This window comes from Alligator mississippiensis, chromosome 1 (genome assembly GCF_030867095.1).
Source record: "Alligator mississippiensis isolate rAllMis1 chromosome 1, rAllMis1, whole genome shotgun sequence".
NCBI classification, from domain to species: domain Eukaryota; kingdom Metazoa; phylum Chordata; order Crocodylia; family Alligatoridae; genus Alligator; species Alligator mississippiensis.
In genome coordinates, this window is record NC_081824.1 from 287069547 (window position 1) to 287089726 (window position 20180).

Genomic DNA, 20180 nt, shown 5'->3' on the forward strand with positions numbered 1-20180 from the left:
GGGAAAATATATTCCAATAATAAACCTCACAATATCCCTTTACTCTGAATAGGTTTCTGAAAAAGCAGATGAAAAACATCTCATATCTATCCCAAGCTGTAAATTTTCTTTTTAAAATGAGAAGCCATTCATCCTTTTCAGTGTCTGCAGATCCAGGGGAATCTGGTTTCTTTTGTTGCCTGAAGTCATGTTCACTATATTTGTGACATGAAATTTAATGGAAAGAGTTTGCGCATAAAAAAAATCAGGATTAACATCTGAAGAACATCAGTGTTACTAGCAAGGCATAACACACCAGTTAGATATAAAAGCTGGGGGGAGGACATAGTAAGGCAGTAACAAACATATATTTGAATGAAGAGCAACGGATACTTTCTTTTTTTAATCATTTACTATCCTCTACCAACTTTTCTATAGGAGGCCAGTAATCTAGATAGGAAATGAGATGCTTAGAAAATGAAACATCTAATCAGTATTGGTGGGAAGAAAACCTTCCCGAGTGTTTCCTGCCATCCCGTTCCATAAATTCTGTCCCCTAATAAAGATATTTTATACTAGCAGACAGCACTGAGTCTCCGACTGCGTAAAATGACTCAGGCTCTTCCACTCTTGCAGCCCACTTAATGATGTGCAGAACTTAGAAAGCCTGAAGCGACATGTAACTGACGCTTCAGCTGCCAGCTATTTTTGCCTATTAAAATGCAGCAGTGTTACAATGGTATTGCTTAATGTCCATCACCAAAACACACGCACCTCCTGAATGCACCATTTTGCACCTAATATAATGAAGCTTCCTTGATAACTGCCTAAAACAAGGAGAAAAGTGCAATTGTACATAGAAATCGAAACTGGAAGCTACACAAGGCACGATGTTTAATTAGTTGATAATGATAAATACTATATACAGAAGGACAAAAAACATGGAAAAATACTAATATACAAACCAGAGCTTATATACTGATAGCTTTGTTGCTTATCAGGGAATTCCAAACTGGGTCACCTTACATTAGCCCTGCAGTATGCAAAGGCTTAACATAGCATTCATTCTGTTTTGGAGGAGCAGAGCAGAACTTTATAAAACATTTTCAAGGCAGGTGGGGCAGCAATTCATTTTTGCTAAAGTTCTAACAAACTGATATCTCCAAGCATGGCATGACACTGCTGAAAGCTAAAAGAAATGATTAAAAGATCATTGTGTCAGAGCAAAATTCAGCGTTCTCTCTAGAAAGCCAGCTTGACTGCATATATATAGAGGAGACATTTTGTGGGGCTTCGTTCATATTAACATTGAAGTGCCAGATGTATGCAGTTGCAAGTGTGGATAGATCTCTATGCGGCTACACGATGACATTTTGGAGGTCTGCAAGAGTTTGCTTTCCCTTGTCTTGTCATCCTTGCGGTCAAGGAGGCCCTAACAGAATGGTAGAGAATGTCTGGGTTATTGCATTTCCACCAGGGTACCACAGTGCCCTGGGGAGCCATGAGGGTGTCACAGGTTGCCATGCAATAATTGCCCTGTGAGCTGTGCATAACACCTACACATGGTTCATAAAATAAACCCAGAGATTTTTACATATGAATCCATAGTGCTCCTCCAAAGACATTGTGATCTGTTGTCACATTTCCTAGTTCTTTGCAACAGAAGAATTACTCTATTATTTTTCTGTAGTCAAGAAACAAGTTAAAGTTAAGAGCTGGCATTTTCTGATGGTTGCCTTGAGTCTAACAAGGGGTGTCTTGAGATTTAAAAGATAGAGAACTACTGGTCTAGGTAAAGGAATTGTTGCTGCAGTAGGGTGTGCAGGTGGAATGGGGATCAAGGTGACAATTTGATATTTGGGATTTGACAAAGTTTTTGTTCCATTCTTACTTTTGCTACTCATCTTATGAATGGCACATTTATATAGAGCAATGACCACTAGGTCAAATATATGCCAGTATTAGAAGAATATAGTAGCTTTCTCACTTTCTAAATGGCAACCTCTCTGCACAAGTATAAGCAATTGCAAGTCTCTCTACAGATTATTCTAACCCAGGATATACTCATGAATATAGTTTTGACTTGTTCACTTGAGGTTCTATATGATTTCTATGTCATTTGTAACATTACACCAATATTTTTAGCAAGACATTGACAAACAGTGTGTGTTAAACTGCCTTTCTTGCTCCCAGACATCATTATGAGGTTGAGCAATGTAAAACAAGGATGAAGGAATTCTATAAACTCTCTTAATCATTTTAGACAGATGTATATTTATTGTTCAAAAAAGGATCTTTTCGTTTCCATCTATTTTTTAAATAACGTACCGATGGAATAAAGGTGCAAAGTCAATCACAAGAAAAAGAAACATAAAAGCTTTCCATGGGTCACACTGTGGTTTTCAAGACACTCGAGCGTACAAATTTAAGAACACAACATGTTTGCTGGGAGAAAAGAGATCATTTTAATATTTCTGGGACTATCAGGACTGGTTTAGGGCATCTTGCCTTAATTCCTGAAGGTGTAAATTGTTCAAAGAAGTGTTCCCACTGTAGAATGGGAAACTGCAGGTCAAATATGCATGCAGAGAACTAAAATAAAAACCCACCATCTCAGCCACAGTGCCCCCTCCGACTTCAAAGAATGAATGTTTTCAAATGCCTTTCTGTTGGCAATTCATTATTCAGATGAACTGTGCATGTGAACAGGCTCATATCTGGGTATTATTCAGCTTTTCCATTGACTCAGACTTTCTAAGTCAATGGTTCTTACAAAAGGTATTTCATGAAACATTTGTCTTTTTAATGGGAACTGCAGTATTTCTGGCCTTGGAACAGTTACAATGATACAACTTGCAATTTTATTAATATTTCAGCTCTCTACAGATTTTGTAGCTGTAATAGATTTTTTTTGCATGGGTTTAGGAAGATTACAGAGTAAGGAAACTAATCATTTCAGAGTACCGATTTGACACAGAATGGGTTTTAAGCTGATCAGCACTCAAAGCCAGAAGGATGCTGTCTTCTTCAGAATAGGCTCAATTGATTTTTACAGTAAAACCGAGGTTTTAAAAGTACCGTATGAAGTAAACACTACCAGGGGAATGTCTCAAGAATATCTATACAGAATTTTAAAAAGCTTAGCTAGTCAATGTATATTAAGGACTTCTCCCTGTGTGGCTGGGCAGGGGAACAGAGCCCTCTCCTGGTGCTCAGACCTGGGCCAGCACCTTCCCCTCCCCCAAGACCTGAGCCAACAAGCTGGGAGGAGGGGAGGGGAAAGAGAGGAAAAGGCAGGGGGAAGGGTGCTGCGCATGTTCCCCTACACCCAGCCATGCAGACAGCCTTTTCTGTCTCCTGTGACAGCCCAAGGACAGGGCTGGGCCAGTGCTCATCCAGAACTGATAAGCACCAACCAAGGCTATCATGCCACCCTGTGAGGGACCTCTGGGATGCTGGGGGACTGCAAATGAACTTGAGTCACAACAGGTTCTGGTATATAGACATTTGATAAAGTGCTCTAACATAAAGTGCTTTAGTTTGATACCACATCCAACCAGGGTTATCTTAGATCTGCCATTTTTAAAGCAATCTATGTGCAGTGAATTTCTGTCTGGTTACAGCTGTGGAGTGCTATCTGTGGTAAGTGCAACATCTGTACCTAGGCTTAATGTCAGGAATGTATCTTTTGCCATCCCTAGGAAAATCTGGCCAAATTATAAGCCTTTGAATATTTGTAGCTCACACAGTCAGCAGAGAGTCTCTCTAAAATTTTAGTTCCAGGATGCGCCAAGCTGGGGACACGATGGGGTGCCTGTTTTTCTTGTAGTCTCAGTGCCTGCTGCTGAAACTTAAGTGGCATGAAGGCAATTTGATTTGAACTCAGAATGCAAAGGAATGGGATGAGAAAGAGAAGGTGCAACACCTTATGGGACACAAAACTGGTGGGAGATCACAGCTGGGACTGAAATCTGGGAGGGAGGGGCCTGGGAACCATGTAGAGAGAACTAGGAGCAGGGACTATAAAACAGTGAACGAAGAAAAGGAGCCGAAGTCAAACAAGCAGGGAGAGATGTGGATTGGGGTAGAAGTTGGATGGGATGGGACAGAAGCGACAAAAAAGTTCTGCTTCAACTATGGGCCCCGTCTTTCCATGGCTAGAAACTACAGCTGTGTGAAACAGCACCATTCTGCTTCAACTTCTGTTTCGATGGAACAGTGTTTTGTTTCGAGTTTCATTTCATTTAGTTGAAACTGTTTTGCTGCTTTGACACTGTTTTCGATGTTTCACCCACAGGCTATAATGGGGAAGCATGAAACTGTATAAAACTTTGTCATTTCTAGCCTGATTCAGATGAAACTTGCAAGGATTGTAGCCTCTTCTGAGGGCATGATGCTTGCCAAGTTTCAAGGAGGTAGGTGCAGAGGTTTCTGGAAAACTGCACCTCAAGGTGCTGACAAGCAAAACTGCCATGTGCCAGCAGCAGCAGCCTCCTGTCATCTGGCAGGTAGATCCAGGGGCCCACACCCTTGGGAGGGCTGTGGGACTCTGCCAGACTCTTCCCGGGGGTGCAGCCCCCAATCCGCCTGCCAAATGACAGGGAGCTGCTGCTGCCGCCTGGGATTAGTGCTGGCCACAGCCTGCACCCAGTGCCAGGAAGATTGGTACTGCCACCAATCCCAGGCAGCAGGAGCAACCTCCTATAATCCAGCAGGCAGCTTGGGGGCCTGCACTCCTGGGAGAAGTCCGGAACAGCTCCCACAGCTCTCCTGGGGGTGCGGGCAGGCCCCCACTCTGCCTGCTGGATGACAGGAGGATGCTGCTGCCGGCTGGGGCCAAAAGCAGCACCTATCTTCCTGGTGCTGGATGTGGGCTGCACCCAGCACCATCCCAGGCAGCAGGAGCAGCCTCCTGTGATCCAGCAGGCAGATCAGGGGCCCGCCTGCACCCCCGGGAGGAGTCTGGCAGAGCACTGCAGTCCTCCCGGGGGTGTGGATCCATGATCTGCCTGCCAGATTGCAGGAGGCTGCTCCTGCCACTTGGGACTGGTGCTAGGTGCAGCCTACACCCAGCACCAGGAAGATTGGTGCTGCCACCTATCCCAGGCAGCAGGAGCAGCCTCCTGTGATCCAGCAGACAGATTGGGGTCCCTCTGCACCCCTAGAAGGAGTCCAGGAGAGCCCCACAGCCATCCCGGGGTGCAGGCCCTGATCTGCCTGCTGGATCACAGGAGGCTGGCTCCTGCTGCCTGGGACTGGTGGCAGCACCAATTTTCCCCAGTGCTAGGTGTGGGCTGTGCCCAGTGCTGTCCCAGGCAGCAGGAGCAGCCTCCTGTGATCCGGCAGGCAGACTGGGGGCCCGCACCCATGGGAGGGCTGTGGGGCCCTGCTGGACTCCTCCTGGGGGTGTGGGTGGGGCCCCAATCTGCCTGCCAGATCACAAGGGGCTGCTGCTGCTGGCTGGGACTAGCACTGGGCGCAGCCTGCACCCAGCACTGGGAAGATTGGTTCTGCTGCTGGCCCCAGCTGGCAGCAACAGCATGCTGTCATCTGGTGCACAGATCTGGGGGCCGGCACCCCCAAGAAGGGCTGGGGGCTGTGCCACATTCCTCCCGAGGGGCGCAGCACCTAGATCTGCACGCAATGACAGGAGGCTGCTGCTGACTTCTGGAACCAGCCCGGCTTCGAAACATGAAACATTTTGAAAGTTTTGAAATGTTTCTAGTTCTTTCTTTTTGACGCCCTTTCGAAGGCTTTTGTTTCATTTAGATTTTGCTGTTTTGAGCTCAAAACACATCGAAACAGCTTCAAAACGAAATACTCGGTGAAATTTCACACAGCTCTACTAGAAACCCATTATTCCCTCATTCCCCACAGGTATCTGTTAAACCACAAGCAAAGTGTCTCATCTCCCACTCAGACTGGCCCAGATAGAGGATTACATTTGCTACTTCTGTTAGAGATCTGTGCACTGGAAATAAAAGTTCAGATGTTGCTGATAGTCTACTTGTAGAAATTTCAATTTTTTTTTCAATTTGCTTTTTAAAATGATGTAGGAAATCACACACCAAAATTCTAGGTCAGGGTACAGATGCGTGTAGCTTAAATGAACATAATTAAGGTTATGCCATTTTCTAGGCAATTTTATAGGTATGGTATTTTCTAAAATCTCATCTTTTTTCCATTTTGTACATATCTGAAGGCAAGTAAAGAAACCTTCCCTGCTTTCCCACTGAGATGAACACACAAACAAGATGGTGGCATGTATTACCTATTCAGTAGTACTTATCCCAGATGGATGCACTTACATTCTGGTAAAACAATATCTATAAGCATGTTGCCAGTATACAATCCTACAGCTATCATAGCTGAATTTCTGATTTTTTGAGTTTCTCATGTCCAACTTAAAAACAACACCAATAACAAACAAACTAACCCCCTTGAAACATTTGGTGGAATGGAAATGGACTGTGAACAACTTTAAGTACCTCTCAGTGATGCCAGCCTCCCATAGTCTCTCCTTGTTCATTTCATACCCATTTTGTAAAACATGTTATTTTTGGATCAAGGATTTTTAACCTACATGTATAGCTACAGACTACTAAAATATGGAAAAGCTGCTGTTATTGATATACTGTCTGTGCCTTCACAATCTTCGGTGTATTATTTTTTTTACAAGAATTTAAGTGCACAGTCTAGACTTGCAAATATCTGAAATTGATAGAAGAGGATATGAAGACAATTAAATTGAAGCTGACTTTGCTACAGTTCCCACACAGCAATGTCCAAACATTGTAATGGAGATGTCAGTTCCCTGTGTTGTGGTAACACTGAAGTCAACAGCAAATATGTGAATGAGGGAGAGACAGGGAATGAATATTCTACTAGTGATTGCCTTATGACAGGTCTCAGAGAAGTAGACACTAGTTTATGATTGTCACTTCCTGGAGGGCTAGCTGTCAATCTACAGCTTGAGAGTTTAAAAAAAAAAAAAAAAAAATCTATCCAGAAAACCTCCACAGCAAATCATTTTATTTAAATAAATCTCTCCATAGCATTTTTTAAATAAAATGTTAGATTTTCTTGTAGTTATGTCATACCCTGTAGACATACAATTCTTATGCTACTAGTAAGTATGAATTAAGAGGGAAGCAAACAATTGTTATGCTATTATGAATGTTTGCATCTCTGTTGTATTAGCTTTTGCCAAGATCTTTTGAGTAAACCTCATCTAAAAGGTTTAGGACAAATATTTATATATGAAATGCACAAAAAAAAATCCCTCTTACTAGCACCGCAGACACCTATTTTTTTCAGGTCCCATATTTCATATTCAGGCAAAAATATACATTTTGATTAGAAATCACATTATATAAATCAAAAGATTATTGGGGCTTCTTATCCAAATACAAGTCACAACCTTTACTACAGAGAAGTTACCCTAGCTTTCTGATATTTAGATACTATGTCACTATTCCTTTGGAACTTGGGAAAATACCTCTATACCAAGGTTTGCTTTGGATAAAAATAGAAATTCTTTGGAATAATGGCACTAGCTTCTTTGCTGGCTTAAAAAAGAAAAGATTATAGTATCACTTAAAGGGTTTTTTTTTTTCAGACTCATTCCTTTCTCTTCCCTTTTTCTTTCATACCATTCCGTCTATCCTCTTTGCCATATTCCAAGGCCATGAACAAAGCAACATTTCTGAAATCTTCCTATCTAATTTGCGAAATCAACAGACTGTGATTGAAAATACTCATGGAGGATTCCAACAGAAAAACCTAGAGAGCCAAGAACCTAAGATCATTATGGAATCATACAATCCAGGCAGCTCAGTCTTTTACTCAGACCAATTTCCTGTTGCTCATTAGTTTAAAATCTCCATTGTTTGAATGTGTAACACAGAGATCTAGATTTTCAGTGCAGCTGCTCTGTTCTCTTCACTTCCAACACTTCAATCACCGTCTACTCTAAGAGGTGTGATTAAACCCTAATATCAAATTTCTATTATCATATAAATGAGTGAAAGTGATTTGTCAAGATTTAAATAGAAAATGTGCCAGGTGGGAAATGCTATTTGATGAAAGAAAAGATGCTCAAGTTGTACAAGTAACTGTTTTGCTTGGAATCTTCCCCATATTCTCAATTTAAATAAAATAACCATTTAACGACACTAAATTAAATATCCAAAAGGAAGAAACATAATTTATTCTCTATCAGTTACCCTACCAAGCCATACTGTTGATAAGAATCAACATCTGCCCATGGTTTCTGTACAGCATGTGGGCTCTAACTGTAAATTAACACACTGTGAGAAAAAAAAATCCTGTGAAGATGTCTTTACATATGTTCTGTGAGAATTAAAGAAGTCCTATACAAAAAGGTAGTCTTGCTAGCTTTCAAAGAAACACAATGTAGGCTGGAGAGTCCCTTATGCAAGCAAAATAGGAATATTTTTTTTCATTTTATCACTCAAGCAAGTTCTCCTATGACAGCATACTTAAATTACAAAAAGGTGACATTTATTTATCCACAATATAGCTGGTTGTAGTATAAAACAGTGGCAGGATTGTCTGCTTAGTTGCTAGCTCACCTTCCTGCAGACAAAGAAAACCACATGTACTCGTTCTGTACTTCAACCTAAAATGCAAGTATTTTCTAGAACATTATGATTTTCAAACAGAAACAGTGAGCTTACCAACTTCATCTTGAATTTCCTCAGCAACTGCTGGTACATTGTAAAGAAGGGAAAGAGATTGGTTCATGCGTTCATATATCACACGTAGGTGTGTCATAACCTACAGGATGAAAAGATCCAATATGAGAGGAAAACATTAGTGCTTTGCACACTAATCATCTTATTTTCATCCAATGCAGAGCAAGACAGGGGTATAACACAAGACAGGGGTATGGCCCATGGATTCTGTGACTGTGGAATCTTTCACTGAATTAACCACTGTCCTGCAGCTGGCCCAAAACTGGTCCTACAGCCCACCCCGCCTTAGTGTGTCCCTATATCCCAGCTTAGAACTTCTGTCTTTGAGCCTCTGCTTGTGCCACAAGAGGGATTAGGGTAGGGGTAGGCAAGCCCTGGCATGGGTATCAGAGTGTGGCACGCGAAGAAACTTTGCTTGGCACGTGTGCCTTGGGGTGGATGGCGGGGAAGGGGCTAGGGCCACACTACCACAACACAAGGATCAGTCCCCTTGTAGCTGCCCCGCTGTCCGCTCCTGGCACACCAACTTCTTACAAGTCAAGGTTACGAATGTTTTTGGCACTCTGCACAAAAATGTTGCTGACCCCTGGATTAGGGTTTCTGCTCAACCCATGAACTGAATGTCAGTATCAAGGAAGTTGGTGTGAAAAAAAAAGTCAAAACTGTTTTGTTCAAACTGTCTGATAGATTCTTTTTGACTAAAACCTGTACAGAAAAGTGTCAGTTCTGGGGGGAAGGGGCGGGTGGCAGGCAGGGAAGGGGGATGTTATATATTAGTCAAGAACTGAATGACCCCAAATTGAAAACAAATCTCAGCTGGAAACCAAAATAGATCCATTCAAAAAAGCTGTCTTGTAGCTCATGAGAAAATACTTATGTTATCTAATGTCCCTTTTAGGGTAAACTCCTCACCAGGACTTAATTTCCCATGACGCACATAGCTGTGGAACTGTCCTGAAGTACTCTTTTCTCTTTACTAAAGGAGAGGACTGTGGTGTTTCATGAAAAACAGTCTGACCAGGGACCCCGACTTATGTATAAAAATGGAAAAATGAGGCACCCAAACAATAATTCCCATAAGAAATGCAACAGCTGGTAAGAACTGAAATATTTAGGCTTTCAAACAAATATTTACATTTTCAATTATACCAAAAAGTCAAAATTTTCTGAAAACCCCTTTAATTTTATGACCAGCTCTGTCTGTAAACAAGATAGAAAAGACAAACATCTCTCAGCACCAAAATCTCAGTATTAAAATTTGTTCTTTTGTGCAGAGAACACAGTGTCCAAGACACTGTGTAAAATACATTTAGAACTACATCAGTACTATTTTGTTTCTATTTCTCACTCTTCCTTTTTTAGGAACTGCCAAACTTTCCTGGCTCAAATTGCCAGACAATAAGAAAAAACTTCCTAATTGTAAAGACACTTAAGCATTGATATGGGTTACTGAGAATGGTGGTAGAATCTCCATTTTTGTTCTGGAGGGTTTCTTTTTTTTTTTTTTTTTTTTTTTATAGGTGCACCGATACATTGGACTGATATCAGATCAGCACTGATATAAAGAAAATGTACTATATCAGAAATTGGCCATTTGGCTGATAAATGGCCTGTGCATGTGTGCAGCTGCAGCGCAGGCCGTGAGAAACACAGACTGGTAGAGCGGAGAGCTGCCTCCAGCTGGTAAGTCTGGTGTGATGGACAGGGAGGAGGGAGGGAAGAGGTTGGGAGGGGGGCAGATCAAGGCCCCTGCAGTGAGGGATGGATGGGGCTGGGGCTGGGTCAAGCACTGCCCTGCTGGGGCGGGGCAGGGCGGGTGCAGCACAGAGCCGTGGCTCGTCCAGGGGCTGTGGGGAGGGGTGGAGCAGTTCCTGCCACAGCGGCTGCTTGGCTGAGAGCCACTGGTCCTGTGGCTCATCCGGCACTTGTCCGGGAGGGCAGAGCCAAGCTGTTCCTGGTAGGGTGGGGCTGCACTGGGAAGGGGCTATGGCAAATTTGTGGCTGTAGTGCAGGCTTGCCCTGCCGGGAAGAGCTCAACACAGCCCTGGCCCCAGCCCTCCCTGCACTGATCCAAGGGCACACTCTCCCCCCCGCCCCCCAGACAAGCGACCAGATCAGAGGCTCCCAGCCAAGTGGTGTGCAGCGGCTGCAGCTGTGCCCCCCTCCCTGCACCCTTGGACGAACCACAGCTGTGTCACACTTGCCCCGCCCAGGTAGCCCCAGCTCCAGCCCTCCCTCACTGCTGGGGCCTTGATCTGTGGCCCCCCCCGCACCAGACTTACCAGCTGAAGACAGCTCTCCATGCTGTCGGGCTCGGTATTGGAAATCAGATCCGTATTGGCCAATATGCCTGCTTAAAAATTGGCTATTGGTATTGGCCACAAAAATCTCTATCAGTGCAGCCCTATTTTTTTTTTTTTAAGAACAGGTTAGACAGATATCTGTCAGGAATGGTTTGTGTATAGCTGATCCAGGCTCTACCATTAGTGATGAACTAGATCTTTCTCCTGGTCCCTTCTAGCCCTATTTTCTATGATTCCAGTGATTTTAAAGGACAGAACAATCTCATTTTACAAATCTGAAATAGGCATTTTAAGTAAGGTGCAGTCTAATGTGTAACCCCACTGGTTCCCAAATTGCAGTCTCCATTTCCTTTCCTTTTCCAGTTTCAGTTAAAAGTCTGATACAAGTGTTTTTCAAGAATTTTTTAAAGGTGGACAGTGATCTGTTGGTCCAAAGGTTGGGACCAGTGATATGCACCATGTTGTTCATAGAGTTCAACACCTTTAATTTACTACCAATACCAATCAGTTCAAGAATCATATCTGGGCCAGTTTCCAGTTACACGCTGTGAGGGAAGAGCAGATTCTATAGATTACAGTACATTTTTTTAACAGGTTAACCACTGCATCTCCCATTTTAACTGGAATCCTAAAGCCATCTACGTCTTTGCTGGTTTAATTTTCTCTACATAATTTGTAAGAAACATATGAAACTGCTCCAAAACAAACACATCAGGGTATGCAGAAACATTCAACAGTAGAAATAACTTGAACTACACTGACCCCAGCTCTAAAGCATGTGTCAGATTCAGGCATAGTGACAACTTCTATGGACACTATGAAGTGTCCTGTGCAATGCATACAGAAATCTTGGTCAGACTCTTTAACACCCTCCTTGTACAGAATCTTGCTTCAGAAAGTGGACTGTTATTTTTACAATTCTTTCATATTTGGTCAACAGTGTCCACATGTACTGAGGGGGAAACTGTCAACTTAAATTAGCTGAAAATTGTTTCACAATAGTTTTCTGGAAAAATGAATGGTCAGCCCCCATTGTAGTGATTACCTGAGACCTGATTTGGGCAGCTTTCTTTGGATCCACCATGCGGACATGTTCAAAGTGTTTGAGGGTGTGCTGTCTGTCTTTCTGCTCGGCCCGTACATATTTCTTCAGCATGTTGAATACATGGCGAGGCTATGGAGAAAATGCAGGAGAAAAAATCTGAGTTCAACACGGAGTTCTGTATAAGTCAGCATCAGGATGCCTTTGATTAGAAGTTTCTTCTGAAAGCACATAACCAGTCACTGCTTACAACACCTACCCTTTCAGGTGTTTCTGTCAACTGCCAGAAATATCTGCCACTTGATCTGTATGGTAGGTTATGTAGCTGGGTGTTTGCAATCTTCCCTCTAAGCTATGTGGTGTGTATGGCCACGCAGGCATACCTGCCAGCACGGCATAAGTGTGCAAGCGTGCCTGGGCATGACACATAGCTTAGAGGGAATGCTGGGTGGTTGCTACAGGTAGATGTGGCAGCTAGAGGACAGCATTTTGAGCGTCTAACTTGGCTGGGTTTGAACATCTGACATCATTCGTAGCATCTAACTTAGCTGGGTTAGCAAGAAACTTGTTTCCCTGCTAGCACTAGCAATAAATGATTACTCTGAATGGCATGAACGGAATGGCTTAGTTATAACATATGCATCAAAGCTGGACCCAGGATTTTATGAAATGGAGTGTGGGAGCAGTAATTGGCATTGCAAGGGTGGATGCAACCCCAGGGTGACTTCAACCTCCTCCTGGCTCCTCTACACTAGGATGGGGAGACCATACCATGGGTGCAGCAGTCAGGGACTTTTTTTAAGTTCCTGAAGTAGGTAAGAATCCCTACAACTTGCCCTCCCTGCTCAGAGGTACATCCACTCTCCCCACTCCCCAACCTGTTCTTGCCACTGTACTAAGGGCAAGGAGAGCTCTAGAGCCAATTCAACTGGCCTGTGCTGGAGGTGGACTTAGTCCATGGCCAGGAGCAGCAGTGGGCAGGTTCCCAACTGCTACTCCTGCTGTGTGGTCATAAAGGTTGTGTGGTCAAGCCACTTCTCTGTATCAGCCCCTGGGGCTATCCTGTATACTCTGGTGAGAAGCAAAGTGCACCTTCCTAGGCTGAATGCATTGTGATCACCAGAGTTTCCTTGTGTACTTCTATGACTCGCCACAAGACTTCTCATGCCTTTCTACTTTAGAGATTCCCTGCCATTTCTCTCACCCCTTCCCTCATGCCAGGTGCTCTGTACATCTCTCATGGTCCTTCCCCACGTACCACTCTCTCATATCTCCCATGACAGTCTTTGTGTGTTCTTCAATTTCCCATCTTTTTCTCCCCTCCTCCTTCCTCTTTAACCCCTTACTGCTATCTAGGTCTTTGTGTTTCAACTCTTGGGCTCTCCTTCTTTCCAGTATAATGACTCCCATATAGGTTCCTGCTTTTTCAATCTTGTCTCATCTCCCTCCAGGTCTTCTTCTCTCCTTTCTTTCTACAAAGACTTTGGACCATCAAGAATCAAATCTGGAAACATTTTCCACACACAGCATTTTAAGTCTTCATATGTAGTAGAGGGGCTTCCATACCTACAGTACCAGGCAGCCTGGGGACCAGGGTAATTTCCTGGGTTCAAGTTTTCACCAAAATCAATAGATTGTCCTCAAAATTTTGGAATGAATCACTCCCATTAATCCAAACATACCATATAATAGATACTGCCCCTGATTGGGTGTTAAATTTGCTTTACTTGGCTAACTGTGGTTAGACATTAACAACAATTTGGATTTGTGGACAATTTGCAATTTTGCAATTTGCACAAGGACTGGCAGCAAGGGGGCAGGGTGGGATGCCTGATTTTCAAAAATGTTAATCACTTATTTACTCCTACCAAAATCCATGAGAGCAACTTGGTGCTAAACACTTGGAGGAAGGGTTGGCAGGGAAGTCAAGTTACATATTCAGGTGCTTATGATTGAAAATTCTAGCCAATTTTCAGAGACCTTGTTTGGTAGTAGAGGGTACCAAGATTGTATAGGCTCCTTCTCAGTATTAATAAGGCTCTCTCATCAAGAAAGTAAACATCTTGTGTTAAACCAGATGGCTGAAAACTACAAATAATGGAATGGAGATGCCTCTAACTGAAGACAGAGTGAGTGCACACAGCTCCCTGGGAAGTCAGCCTGGTAGTTTCTGGGAGCAGTAGGAAGACTGGAGAGAACTCCTTGGACTTCTTCATGCTATTCTGTCCTCAGCAATAACACAGTGACAGGTCAGCAGTGTTTTCTTTAGCATTTGGCTGGGTTATGTCCATTTTAATTCATTTTTATGACTTGCTATCTCTTCCCCCCTGAAAAACCAGCAACAAACATTGATTGTGGTAGTGCTGGATCAATGCTGTAGCTCTGAGGGTTCAGGAAGTATGTAAGAGGAAAGCCTGGTGGTAAAAGACAAACTGTCAAGGGCAGCACATTCTTCAGGTGTGGTTCCTAGATCATGCACGCTCAAATTCCAGACAGCAAGAAAACTGAACATGACATTTGGAGGAAAAAAGCAGGGAAGGATGAAGATGGCCTTGCTATGTACCAGACAAAGCTGGGTTCTTCTTCCAAAGTAGCGCTCTGCAGTGCCTTTATCAGTTATAAAGGCACTGCAGACACAGGAGACATGACTGACCCAGGCAAGCTTGAGGTGACCCTTACATAGTGTCTCAGACAAATGTGGGGAGAGTGAGTTAAGAATGGGTTCAGGTGTAAAGGCTAATTTATGGGGAAGTACACAGCATGTATTATACTAAAAGTTATTCAGGAAGAGAATGCAGAGGTATAGCATTCAAAGCATTAAGAATCGCTTCAGCTTGAGACATGAAAACCATAAAAACGGGTTTGGGATGTTTAGCCTGGAGATAAAAAGATGCAAAACTGTTTCCTGAGTTGGGTAAAAAGCTCAATTGGCCTCAGGACCAAAATTCATTACAGACACAGAATTTTAGCGTGAAACTCCTAGCAAACTCTTGCTATAGACTTAAGTCCCTGTAGTAAACCAACTTCTGAGTGCTGCAGTAACGATGATGCAAACTGAAATGTTGGTTGGCAACAAACTACAATAACTGAGACGAGAAACAAAGTAACCACAGAGAGGTTTACAACTACATCCAATTTGAAAAAAGAAATGAAATCAGATTATTTTTGTTGATAGATTGGTCCTCTTTGCCCCAAGAAATAGTATAGTATAGTAATATAGTAGGTTAGGAAAGATTAAAGAAATAAAATCATTTCTCTTTTTTCTAGAGACTTCCATTTAGCATTATGCTTAATGCCACAGGACACGTTTCTTGTTCCCTCAATACGTTTTTGTCCAATGTGATGGTCATATCCAGGAAGATTTATATTAGCAATACTGACTCTAATAGCTGGCTAGTAGTTTATGACTAAGACAATAATCTTGAAAATATGCTTCAAGGAGCATGAGTGGTGGTGATTTCAGCTTCACAACCTGGCAACATACTTCTAGTATGATAAAAAAAGGGAATGCCCCACAATTACTACTAATGGGGGAAGATGGATATGCTAAGTCATGAGTGACTGGAGTACCTTGGCTAAGAGAGTTTGCTCTCCAATGCGTGCACCTGAAACTTAATTAGATGAACAGGATTTCACAGAAAAGGGGCGTGCCTACACATGTGCTTTACTGTGCAGTTGACTAATTAGCTCCACAGTAAAGCATCATCATCTACACGTGTGCTGGTATTAGTGCACAGTAGATTAATTAGTTGTGCTGTAAGATATTACTGTCAGGGACAGCAGTTACTATGCCAAACTGCACGTGTAGATGTTGACTGGGGTATGAGGGTGCAAAAGTGCGGGGGCTGCCTGCCACCCAGCCCCAAACTTTAGCACACACATGCTCTAGCCAACCCCTCCACCTCCCAGCCACCTGCACCTGGAGCTGACCCCCTGAACCTCCACTCCTCCCTGATTCAAACTGCTGCAGTCCTGGGCACAACTGCACCAGCATCTATCACGGCACCTTAATGGCACATGGAGATACACCCAGAGACTATTAAATGCAAGGGTTTCCTTACAGGAGTGAAAGACAGCATGAAAAAACTCCTTGTACATTAGCACACAAACCTGCAGGTTTGCGTTTAGAGGTCTTTGTCCAAGTCAAGACCCAGACTGCAATGGTCTACTTGCTTCAAAGAGCACAATGAAGTTTAGATAACAGCAATCTAAAACACTTTAAAGCTGAGGAGATTTTCTTCTTACCCTCTCCAATAGTCCATTGTCTCACACTGATTTATAAGGTTTTTGAAGTTAGCCAGGAGCTTTTGAATAGGGCCATCCCTGGGACAGCTGGATTGTATAAAATAGCATTTCTTGAACTCTGGCACAACATTCATTCCCTTAGGCAGAAAATAAACTATTCAGGCTCCCCTGAGGTCTGGTAGTTATTGAGAGTCCACAGACCTGGGTTAATTCAATCACTGTCACCAACTCACTGTCCATGACCTTGAGCAAATAATTGGCACCAAGCCTCAGTTATTTAATAGAATAATATACTGGGTACTCTCCACAAAAGTAAATGAGGCACTGTCCATTGAGCATACAACAGCCTGCTTTTCCGAATTTTTAAGTGATTCCAGAAATGATCACTGTAGAGAGGTCAGTGCTCCCTCACCTTCCTCTGATGCCAGTCTCAGATTTAAACAAACAATCAAACAAGCATTATTAGAGAAAGCTATCATGTTAAGTATGGAGCAATGAGAGCTCAGTAGCAGTTCTGTCACTCTGGACATTGGTGGTTTCTGATTTTGATTATGAATAAGTAAAAGCATAAGGGATGATTAGGGGGAAAGGGTAGGTGTCACATATGAATAATGGTTTGTGCTAGGCACAGGCAGATAAGGGGCTCCCAGAACAAACAGGGGAAGTGGTAGCTCTACCTTGGACTATTTAATTACTATGACTCTACTATATGCATTGCAGGAACGCCTAGAGGGCTAACAAAGCACACAGAGACAGCTACTGTAGCAAAGACTTTATAATTTAGGTGACAAGAGGTGGATGCAGCAAACAAGAAGAGGTGGGAGCATGAGGTGACAGGGAAATAAGCACATTTGGGCAAAGTAAGCATTATTCAGCGCTCACTTTTTGGCTCCCTGTTATCACCTGACAGCATCTTGTATGCATCACAACAGAGTTAAGCTTTAAAGAAGGATTTAGAGGTTTAAAGTGATCATGCACAACATGCCACAAAAGCAAAGCCAGCAAGCAAGGACCAAATGCTGCAGTCCTATTGCATGCAGAACTTCCATTCAATTAGTTGAGTTATACATGTGTCAGGTGGGCAGACCCAAACTGCATGGCAGCAATGCTAATTGTAATGCTGGGGCATGCATTACTACAGCTTCTGGGGGAAAAGACCTTCAGATAAAAGTTTAATTGAACATATTGCTTTTCTCTAATGGCTTAAGTCACAAGACAATCAGGACTTGTAGTAGAGATGATATCTTTTACTAGACCAACAAGATTTTTGCAAAAAAATTTCTTTAATTCTTTTGCAAAAATCTTGTTGGTCTAATAAAAGATATCATCTCTACTACGAGTCCTGATTGCCTTTTCTTCTAGACCAATATGGCTACAACCTGGATACCTTAAGTCACAAGGGGCATTTATACACATACTTTTTTGTTCAGGGATAGGCCAGAGATCCACCACTTCTGAGCAGATCCGATTAATTGAGCCTGCTCCGGACACGAGCTGATTTACACTGCACTGCATATAGCTGTATAAGCAGCAAAATGCGCATCAGCATGCAGAAAATGGCAGTGATGTGCTTCTGAATTAAAGCACCTCTGAGGCATTTTAGTTCAAAAGCGCGCCCTCGGCATTTTCTCAGCGCTGATGAATATTTTGCCACTTATACAACTGCAAGTGTTGCAGTGCTGGGTGCTTTTCGAAGCGCCTGGCGCTGCAGCGCTTGCACATGTAAAAACGCCCTAAGGTCTTATCTCTGATTCTACAGAAGGAGAAGACTTTGCTGTTGCTAAACTTCAACTCAGCCCTGCACGTCTCATATTTACTGTTTAATGTGCAGTGATGATAACTACTGAACAAATCCTGCTGTTGGTATTTCCCAACCTGAAACCCTGCTCCATAATTTTGAAGCACACTATATTTTTTCTTTTTTATGATATACTTGTAGCTGTACTAACTAAAATCAACATGACTGAATACAGAACAGAAATTACTGGAGACAGCCAGCAGGGGCTGTCTGAGACCTATAAAATAATTATCATTATTTTCAAGAGAGAAAACGGGACAAAACCAGCTTATATTTTTACCAGTCTCATTTACTCTATTTAGGAGGGAAAAAATCCTAAAGTGATTTTCCTCATCCAGGTACTTTTATTTTTTGCCTTGACTGACTCTGGCTCCAATAGCAGGAATGATAAATTACATGCTTTAGAACTGCATCCAGGATTTCTCCACATTCTGAAGCATCTTATTCTACTAACACAATACTGTAATGTAGATTCCAAAATAGTGGAGAATCCTGATTAGTTGGCAAAGAGGTTAATTTCCCAGTAACAGGAGCATACTCTCCTTATTTATCTAAAAGTAAATTAGACTAATGTGGGTACATGTTACCTGCAGGCTCACACAGTTATGGTTTCTATGGAGTGCTGTCGTAATGTTTTTCAAGCAGTTTTGACACTTTTGACTTTATTTGTATGTTTCCCAGTAGCCTATCCTCTGTGCAACTCATTCCAATATTGCTAAACTCCTAACAAATTGCAAGTACCTGCCTTTTTAAAAACAAACTTAATTTTAGTCCCCTTATGTAATTACAAAGCCTGATTACATGAACATACGCAATTCTTTCTGTAATACAAAATACATTTTTTCTACAACTATCTAATAGCTTAGCTTTGAAATTACTCTGTACTCTAATTAATACACTAGAATAGATGTTTACTGACCAATTCTGCCTGATAAATTCTCTTTTAAAGCTAAATTTGGGATTTAACGTAATTCTGTTAGGATCTACAATTCTATTTAGTTTTCCATCCAAATTCTATTAATTTTCCCAACAAAATGTTTCCACAACAAAACTATTTTCCAATAGTACTGGGTTTCTTAGCTACAATTCATGTAAGACAGTTAAACAGAAAGCTACCTGAGGTCTGACTTTACCACAGACCAGCCAGTTTTTACTACTAGTATGGCATTATGCGCTTAATCTGTAACTCTGGGCAAGTACTGGGGTTTTTTGCAAGTTTTTATAGATATTGTTTATACTTATCAAAAGATACTTCATTTGTGCCAAAGACACAGTTGCCCTATATTTGAAAAAGTCTATACATTACTGACTATGAAAACGCACGCACAGTAGGGCAGAATTAACGTTGAAAATATAACATTTGCTACAGTGTCTTGTCTTAAGTGTTCAATCATGCAGTCTTACCATTCCCTTAACAGTTTTGTAATTGAATGAGACATAATGAAAATCAAAATGAAGCAGGATATGCTGACAGAGTCAGCAGATGGCACCTATTCCTCTGAGTTATAATAGGACTGAATCTGTGCTCCTGGAACAGGGGCATCTCATCTTTGGGATGAGACAACATAAAGGTTTGTGACTAAAAATGATATATAAAGATCACCTGACACTATTAAACAAGAATGAAATACCAACCCTAATGTTTTGGCAGAGTTCCAAACTCAAGTAATTACAATCTGACAGCCTAAAGCTCCTGTAGTTTTAATTGTCCAAGTTATTCTTGACATGCTCCTGATGTGAAATAGCTACTGAATTTCCATTCCAGAGATGGTGGCATTTTGAGAGCTGGAAAAGTGATCTTTATGCACAGTGCCTGAAAAGCACTTATGGATCCTGCTGGCTGAAACAGCTTTATAAATAGAAGATATTAGGAGAGAGCACTCATACTATAAACCAAAGAGAAGGCCATGAAATGTTGCCTGCTGGAAGTGTTCACATAATATCCTAAATGGAGAAGGTTCCATATGTCTTGATCTGTGCCATTACAAGCAGTCTTTGGTTTGATTTTATTCCAGTTAATGTTGAAAGTTTCATGCCTTTTGCCTTTGTCAGGTTTACCGTTCCTTTTACACCCACTCTCTCTAAATAGTAGCTTT

General features: G+C 42.2%; 1 protein-coding gene across 4 annotated transcripts in view; it reads right to left on the reverse strand.

Moving 5' to 3' along the window:
• The window catches only part of APP (amyloid beta precursor protein), a 378216-nt gene that overhangs the window by 55299 nt on the left and 302737 nt on the right, over positions 1-20180 (reverse strand). For all 4 annotated transcript variants that reach the window (XM_006264124.4, XM_019476143.2, XM_019476142.2 and 1 more), the window contains 2 exons: positions 12045-12173; positions 8679-8778 (listed from right to left, as the gene is read on the reverse strand). In XM_006264124.4, coding sequence (XP_006264186.2) covers positions 8679-8778; positions 12045-12173 — 229 coding nt within the window. The remainder of the gene's footprint in view (positions 1-8678; positions 8779-12044; positions 12174-20180) is intronic.